Source organism: Mustela nigripes, chromosome X (genome assembly GCF_022355385.1).
Source record: "Mustela nigripes isolate SB6536 chromosome X, MUSNIG.SB6536, whole genome shotgun sequence".
Classification (NCBI taxonomy): Eukaryota; Metazoa; Chordata; class Mammalia; order Carnivora; family Mustelidae; genus Mustela; species Mustela nigripes.
The window spans coordinates 107,173,045-107,182,305 of record NC_081575.1 but is presented as its reverse complement, the minus strand read 5'-3'; the positions used below and the strand labels follow the sequence as shown (position 1 = coordinate 107,182,305).

General features: G+C 37.9%; 1 protein-coding gene across 5 annotated transcripts in view; it reads left to right on the top strand.

The window, feature by feature from the left end:
• Positions 1 to 9,261, top strand: part of CNKSR2 (connector enhancer of kinase suppressor of Ras 2) — a 280,721-nt gene that overhangs the window by 193,681 nt on the left and 77,779 nt on the right. For 3 of the 5 annotated variants that reach the window (XM_059384801.1, XM_059384799.1, XM_059384802.1), the window contains 2 exons: positions 1,941 to 2,030; positions 3,571 to 3,785. In XM_059384801.1, coding sequence (XP_059240784.1) covers positions 1,941 to 2,030; positions 3,571 to 3,785 — 305 coding nt within the window. The remainder of the gene's footprint in view (positions 1 to 1,940; positions 2,031 to 3,570; positions 3,786 to 9,261) is intronic. The other 2 variants (XM_059384800.1, XM_059384798.1) reach the window with 1 other exon arrangement.

The following is a 9,261-nucleotide window of genomic DNA, read 5'->3' as shown; positions in this document are numbered from 1 at the left end:
TGGGTTAAGCCGCTGCCTTCGGCTCAGGTCATGATCTCAGGGTCCTGGGATCGAGTCCCGAATCGGGCTCTCTGCTCAGCAGGGAGCCTGCTTCCTCCTCTCTCTCTCTCTACCTGCGTCTCTGCCTACTTGTGATCTCTCTCTGTCAAATAAATAAATAAAATCTTTAAAAAAAAAATAAGGTTACATCTTCCTTAGGAACAGAATTAAAAGTCTCCTAATGGAATTTTTTAAATACATGGACTGATCATAGTAATTGATCATGAAATTTACCTGGGCAAGGAAGGAGATGAAGAGGTATATAGTGACTGAGAGGTCTTAGAAGGTGGGAGGGTCAGTAGATTAAGAAGGAGGATATTTGGACTTAGGGTTCTGCAGGGATTGCACTAAAAATACAGAAGACTGTAGTTGACTATGGACTCTGAAAAACAATCTGAGGGTTTTGAAGGGGTGGGGGGTGGGAGGTCAGGGTACCAGGTGGTGGGTATTATAGAGGGCACGGATTGCATGGAGCACTGGGTGTGGTGCAAAAATAATGAATACTGTTATGCTGAAAATAAAAAATAAATTTAAAAAAAGAAGACTGTAGTTGAAAAATGGAATGCTAGAAAGGATTACAACCTTTGCAGTTAACAGGTTAAGCATATAACCACAAGGGTGGGTAGAGGAGAGAACCTCAAGAAACTGATAAACCAAAATATTGGAGGATAAATATTGAAGTCACCACGAATTACGGCAGAAGTAGTGTTTAAATGCCTGGGTTTCAACCCTGGTACTACACACTTCCCAACTGTGTGTCCTTGGGCCAGTTACATTACCTGTCTCAGTTTCTTCATCAGTAAAACAAGGGTAATGATAGTCTATTTCTCATAACTATGAGGATTGAACAATTTAATACTTATAAAACCCTTAGACAGTTTTTGGCATATGGTAAATTTTATATATATATATATATATATATATATATATATATATATATATGTTTAGTACTATTATCACGTGCATCATAATCATCATTATTATGATTATGATCCAGTCCTGTGTGAGTCTTGGCTTTTCATTCATTTAAAATTTATTGAGCAGTTATTGTATGCGAGGCATTGTGCTAGGTATGCTTTTTAAACATCTTTATGATATTCTTAGGCTCTTTTATGCTTCAGGAATTTCAAGTTGATCAAAAATAATAAACTGAAGCCTCACCAAAAAGTTATGCTTGAAGTCTATATCATGAGTTCTGCTTGCTAAAGTAAAATGTTATTTAGTAAGACTACAGACAGAGGGAAACAGGACAGGCCAGCCAATGCAGTGATTACTTGGATCTGGAATCTAGAATTATTTACAATAGCAAAATAGATGCTTGAGGGTGGGGTAGGCCAAGCTATAGACCATAAATGGGAATCCAGCCATATTGCTGAAGCATGGTGATAAATCCAAAATATATTGTGACTGGAGTTAGGAGGCAGTGGAGATGGGAAGTCAGCATTGTAGCATTCCAACAGCCACAGCAGGTTAATATCCTTGCAGGCGCGTTAAACACAAGGGGCTACTATCTTGGAGACCAGCTATCAAGATATAGACACTTGGGCATTGGAGAATAAGGCAGAGAACCAGTGACTGAAGAGAAAGTGAAATCCCTAAAATAGTGATACTCTTTGTAAAGGACTATACCCTTAAAGTCTGGGGCTCCTAAGAGAGCAAACCTAGGCTGTTCTTTATTATTTATAAAAGGATGCCTTAAGATTGCATTATCACCTGGCCCGTTGCCACAGGCAGTTTCACCTTCTGGCTCAAAACACACATTTTTCATCTACACAAATGCCAACCATAATGTTGCATATGAGTGAGTGTGTTTTGCAGACTATAGCTAAAAATCAGTGTTAAGTATGAGCGGACATGGGGAAGAAAAACAATGTGATGTGAATTTTGTTCTCTGTGTTTAGGCAAGCTACGACCTATATCTATGCCAGTGGAATATAATTGGGTGGGGGACTATGAAGATCCAAATAAGATGAAGAGAGATAGTAGAAGAGGTAAGTGTTCTAGAATTTCAGTGTAGGCTGGGGTGTTGGAACAAAAAGCAAATTTAAATGTTCTTTAAATAGGTTGTTATGGCTTCAGGGGAAAACTTCATTCTCTCGTTGATTTGATGATACACCCAAACCAACTCAGACCAACGTTTGACTATCTTAATATGTTATTAAATAGATATCTTCTCTGAATATCTCTTATTAAGGGATTCAGGGCAGATAAGTACAGTGTAAAAAAAAAATAAAAATCTGATTGTTATGTCAAAGTCACTATTTGGAAAACAAGGTCAGAAGTGTGAAACTGCATAAAAGAATTAAGTTCAAAGAATAGGAAGAGTTTGTGATCAGTCCCCATTGGTCCGCAATGCAACCTCACTACTTTTGAATTAGTACAATCTTAAAATGGGTATTGACATACATGAATAAAGCTAATGGAAACTGGGCCAGTGACTAATGAAAACCATATAGAAACGGAAAAAAAAAAAACACTTTGCTTTTTTTTCTCTTCTGTTTGTTGTTCAGGGTTATCTTCTTACTTGGGGGTGGGCTACACATGAAGTATCTACAAAAGTAAGTTTTTATGTTCACTTATCCTGCTGTTGATGTGAGCAGTAAAGAGAGCCACTGGAAGTCTCACTACTAAATGGGACTCGACCAGCTGTGGATATGGTGAACTACTTCTGCTTTCTGAAACAGAGAGCCATAAAGTTATAGATAAAAAATAAAACAAAGCAAAAAACTATTCATAGGGCCTCAGCTCATAAGCTTCCTTCATAATATATTTAACCCATTTGCCTGTTACTTCTAGCTGATATGCTGAATTTACCACACAGGGATAAGCAAGCATGAATATCTGCTTCATTAGTCTAGTTAACAGTTATTTCATGGAGTGAACATTTCAGAAAATGTTGGTAAATACAGGAATATTGACAGTTTCCTTTACATCTAAGTATTCATTCCATTTTCCAAATTTTAGTTTCTGACTTCATTTGTGTTATAGAATTAATCAAGAAAAAAGTAAAAAGAGAAATATATATGCTATTACTGAGTCATTGTTTTGAGACTTCATATGATGATGATATCTTGGGGGAAAATGCTTTATGAAGTTCTAAGTGATGGCTGTCAGTTTAAGCATAGATTCTATGAATTAAGTTTGCTGATTCTGGTTCAGAATATGGGTTTTAAGTTCTCCAAGGATGCTAGTCTGTTATAGGTCACTGTTTGTCATCGATTTTTGGCAGGATCTCCCTGGGGAACTTGTTAAAAATTTTATGAGCTGCACACCCAGAATTTCTGATTCAAGTTTTACAGTGATTGTCATATAGTTGGTCCAGAGATAAAACTTGGATAAATAATCTGTAGGCTATTTCTTATTGCCCTATGATCCCAAATGATTATGATGCTCTATGTTTTTACTATATAGGTATTTTATAAATTAAATCAAGTTACATTTCAGAAATGAAATCTAATAGCACAATCAGGGAAGAGTGATATATTTGGTATATTTGCATATTTATATTGGTGTATTTCTTTTTTTATATAGAAAACTCTCTACTTCGATACATGAGCAATGAAAAAATTGCTCAAGAAGAGTACATGTTTCAGAGAAACAGCAAAAAAGACACAGGGAAGAAGTCTAAAAAGAAGAGCGATAAGAGTAATAGTCCGACTCACTATTCATTGCTACCTAGTTTGCAAATGGACGCTCTGAGACAGGACATCATGGGCACGCCTGTGCCAGAGACCACACTATACCATGTAAGTAAAATTTCAAAGACTCTGTGCGATAGCTTCTAGTAGAAACCTGGGCCAAATGACTCTTTTGGGCAAAGTCCAGATAGCTTATCTTTATCCTATTGCCAGATTTTCATAAAAGATCCTAAGTGTAGAAATGTTTTTAAAAACCTTGATGGCTGATTGATTTGTTCTTCAGGTTATATATTCAGTGAGTTCATATGTTATAGCAGGTTCGATTTTTTAATGAAATAATGTGCTCAGAATTGATGGAGAATAATAATTAATTAGGTAATTAATCACCTGTAATTATAAATAGTAAGTAGATAGCTATAAAATTCAACATTAAAGATAGGATTTTTAATGTATTCATGAGCATCTTTTTTGTGCTAGACTTGGAGCCTGGTGCCTGAAGTAAACATGAGAATACCTAAATAGCACATTATTATATGGAGAGAAAGACACACCAAGGATTCCAATGGAAATTGATTGTTGTAATGGGTAGGTGTAAGAAGAATAGGAGGAACATGGGAGAAGGAGGAACTTAGCTTTCTGGGAAAGTGAGAAAAGGCTTAGAATAGGGAGTATTTGGGTGAAGAGGGAAAGATGAGTAGCGTGGGAAGATATATGGAAGTACGCCCCAAATGTATAAGAATTTGGTATGTTCCAGAAGCTTCCTGTTGCTCAGAGTGACCAGTTCATTAAAAATTGAGGGAAAGCATGTGGGGAAGGGGTAGTAGATGGACCTAGAGAGGTAGGCTGCAGTTAGATCAGGAGTTTTATAATCAAATACTTGGGCTCTTTCTAGCAGTGATTTTAAAAAAAGAAGAAAAAGAAGCACTATTGAAGAATTTTGAGCCGGGAACTCAAATGATGAGACTGGCCTATTGGATCTCTATGTTGAGGAGTACTGAGCAAGAGGTCTGAGATCAAAGTTGGAGCCATTACGCCCAGGCCAGGCAGATGATGAGAAACTAGGATAGTGACAGTATGGAAGTTGAGAATGTTGTTAGCCAGAACATTCAACTGACAAAATCAACCCATTGTACACCATTTTGGTTAAAAGGGAATTTTTTGTGCCAGTGGAATGATAGCATCTTACTAGGAGCCCTTGAAAAACATGGATTGCAAGTTTTAAAGCAATTTGGATCACAGTATCAAAATGCTTAATCTGTCAATGCAGTAGAAGGTGTACCATCTAGGTATACAAGGTATGAAAGATAAATAGCTCCTATTTGAGTTACTTTTCTGTGCCAATATTTTAAACCTTCTTCTTGGCTATTCTAAAGCTCTCTCATAAAACTAGAGTGTAGAAAAATATTTCCATTTATTTGGGTGGAAGTAGGAGAGCAATGAGCTCTTCTAGGTCCTCATTCTCTATTCCCCCCAAGCCCCTTCTCTCTAAGAGGTAGTGCCCATATCAAAACCTGCTCCCCTAAGTGACTAACAAATCAAATGATTGTATTTGCCACAGTCATTTTGTAGTCAGTTTGAAATCAGTACTCTTAGCTGTATGAAGGGGGCCAATTTTGCTGTCACTAGTCAGAAATTCTGTCTGAATACTGAGCTCCCTCTAGAATCTGGTGCTCCAGTCATAAGTAATGTTGTGCAAACAAAGACCTAAACATAAGGGACAGGTGGTCTGTTTGAGAGGGAGGTTGGTAGTGCGAAATGAGGCTGCAGAAGGAGGAAGAAACCACTTCACCCAGAACATATAAACTATTAAAGGGTTTGGATTTATCCTAAGAGGAGAAGTAAGCCATTGAAGGCACATTTAAACACTCAGCCTTTGCCATCTTGTCAAGCACATCAGGACAGGAGTAGACTGTAGGAGGAAGGAAAATAGATGAATCTTGTGGATTTGAGTTATTAATTTATGGAAGATAGTAAATGGTGAATCAAACTGGTAATGAGGAATATCTTGAGAATTGAGTATTGTAGAGGAGTATAAATTGTTACCACTTTCCTGAAGGTTATTATTTCATTACATGTATCAAGAACCAAGTCCAGTAGCTTCACTTCTAGATTATTCTAAGAAAGAAACCAGTCTGCTTTTGCTCCCTATTTGTATTATGTGACCTAAGTCTGTAAGAAGGCATTTCCCAGATAGATGATATTTATCTCAGCTTTTGACAGAGGAACTGCATACAGTAAGGAATATCATTAGTTGTCGGGGCTGGGGAGAGTCCTCCCATGTAACACTGATCTGCTAATCCTAGAGTAGAAGGCTTGACACTTTCTAACTCTATTCTCCGGTTTAAAGGAAGCTAAATGGGAGCACCTGGGTGGCTCAGTGGGTTGCGCCTCTGCCTTCGGCTCAGGTCATGATCTCAGGGTCCTGGGATCGAATCCTGCGTTGGGCTCTCTGCTCAGCAGGGAGCCTGCTTCCTTCATTCTCTCTCTCAGCCTGCCTCTCTGCCTACTTGTGATCTCTGTCTGTCAAATAAATAAATAAAATCTTTTTTAAAAAAATAAAGGAAGCTAAATAATTGTTAGCCCTAAAGTACATGCCTAACCAATGTTCAAATGCCTATAGCCAATATTCACAAAGAGAAAACGGGGTTTCACTTGGCTCTAAGATCCTTGAGGACCTTTTAAGCCTTGCACTTACTTAACATCTTCACAGGTATCAAGGGAGCTTCCGCACTGATTGTCCTTCACACCTCACAACAACCATCTTGGCAAATGACAAAACTCAAATTCAGAAAGGTGAAGTGATTTATGCAGAGCTGTGTTGCAAAAAAGTGTGAGAGTAAGGACTAGAACCCAGATCACCTACTTGAGTGGTCTTTGCACTCTACCCTGCTTCTCTATGCATGGTAGGCATTCCTTACACAAATGAATTCATGCTTTAATGACTAACTGCATGAATTTTGAAAAAACTTGACTTTAAGAAGCATGTGCCTTCATATGTTGATATTTTTTTAATTTTTTATTTTTTATAAACATATATTTTTATCCCCAGGGGTACAGGTCTGTGAATCACCAGGTTTACACACTTCACAGCACTCACCAAAGCACATACCCTCCCCAATGTCCATAATCCCACCCCCTTCTCCCCATATGTTGATTTTAAGAACATTTTCGGTATCTAGATTAACTTGCACCCAGATTTCTCTTTTGCTCTGTTACTATTTTTCATTAAGTTCAGAAAAACATATAGATCTGCTGCTGTTATAAAGCACAAGTAGTTCTTTGGCATAATATATTGTTCAGACTATGAGTATTATAGTTAAAATTGTCTGGACCTTGGAGACCAAACAACATATGCTTAAATGATTGTTTCTTATATTTCACAGGAATTCTTCGCTTTTTAATCTGTTTATGCACACCTAGTTTAAAAATTAAAGGATTTTTCCTTATATTAAATTGTTCCAAAACACAAGATCAATATCAATATTTAATCACCTTCATGATGAACCACTAAACATTCTTACCAATTATTCCTTTGGATCACACAGCTAATTTTAATGGACTAAGACTTCAGTGGAAGAAAACTCTGAAGATTGAGTCCTGAGTTTCATAGGCTTTTCATAGCTTCTCCTGTTTAAGTCTGTTAGCACCCTCTATATTTTCTTCAAAACTTTTTTTATGGTTTGTAATTATAGACTTATTTATGTGATTATCTGTTTAATGTCTTTCTCCCTTATACATAGTAGGGAGGACATGTCCATGTTCATGACAAGAAAGGAAAGTTTTTCCATTTTGTTCAGCACTCTATTTCAACACCTAATATAGGTATAGTATCTTATAAATGTTCAGTAAATATAAGACAAAGAAATGAATAAGTGAGTGAATGTGACACGAACTCACTGTCATTCCCACCATCTCTCAGTTGATGTCCTCAGCCTGCAAACAGCTACCTCCATGCTGTGCCCAACCCGAACAGGCCTTCAGTTGGAATGTAATCATAGTGGAAATCGCCAGGAACTTATTACAATAGGCTCAGTGTCCCATGTGCCTGGGGAGAGCCCTCAGACTCTGAATATCTTCTGTCATGTTTATCTAGTCAATATAACTAAATTCTTCCTTGGTTTATCGATTAACATTCCATTTCACTCCAATAATCGGAACCCTGCCCATACTGGCAGTTCTGCCAAGGAGCATCTGGCTTGGTTTACTGCTACAGAAGACAGACCATGTGCAACCTACCACTGGCTACCCACCCATTTAAAAGGGTATTGGAAGTACCTGGTAACTTACACTTACCATGTTGGGCTTCCTATCATAGCAGGTCCCAGTTTGCACCTTTAATCAGGGTGATTTACAAGACTTCTCTGCTTTACAGATGCGACTAGGGCAAGAGGATTAGCTCCCCGTCAGTCCCCACCTCGCCTCCTCTACTGCAGCTCAGTTTCAGTTCCAGCTCATACTTGCTTTCTTTCTATCACTGCCATCTCACTAAGGAGGTCACGATATACCTGTCAGCCAAGCATGTTAGGGTATTTTTCAAAAGACAATAATTTTATTTTACCTACTCACTGTTTCTCCATCTGAAAATGCAGGAGTTGTTAGCTGCCAAAGCCCTCATCTGACCTTGAGAGCATAGGAAGAAAAGGCAGGCAGCAGGTGTGTGTGTGTGTGTGTGTGTGTGTGTGTGTGTGTGTGAGAGAGAGAGAGAGAGAGAGAGAGAGAGAAGGAGGGAGGGAGCGTTGCAGGGAGAGAAAGGGAGACAGAAATTCAAATGTAGTGATGAAAGTTTTTAGGTAAAGAATGTTTGGATTCAGGTCTTCTTTTTTCTTAATAAGATACACATATGACAACTTGTTCTCACATTAAAGCTGTTAAGCTAAATTCATAAACAGAATTATATGCTATATATGCTGAGATGCCGAAACAAGCAAAATTTGATTATGAATCCAGGCAACATGCAGGTATACTTTCATAAACTGATTAATGTAATTTTAGATGGCTTATTCAAAACAGATTTAGAGTAGGTGTTCAAAAATCTGGATACTCTTTTCATAACATTCTAACACTTATGTGGTTTGTCTTAGTTATTTAGGATATAAAGGCAAACATTCAGTTGTTGTTCTACTTCTTATAAATACTTTTAGCCATCCCCATCAACTTGTGAAGGTATTTTTGGTGAAACCCCTGGAAGAAGGAGGTGGGGAGCCGTTAAAAGACATTTTTAAAATTTTACAAGTAGACGAACATTATGAAACAGATACTCTTTTAAGTAATTTACAAATCTTAACTCATTTCATCCTCATAACAGCCCTATGAAGAAGGTGCTAGTGTTAACCCCATTTTATAGATTAGGAAGCTGAGGCATATGGATTAAATAAATAGTAAGTGATAGAGCTGGGTTTTTTTTTTAAGTTTTTATTTGTTTATTTGACAGAGAGAGATCACAAGTAGGCAGAGAGGCAGGCAGAGAGGCAGGCAGAGAGAGAGGAGGAAGCAGGCTCCCTGCTGAGCAGAGAATCTGATGCAGGACTCGATCCCAGGACCCTGAGATCATGACCTGAGCCGAAGGCAGCGGCTTAACCCACAC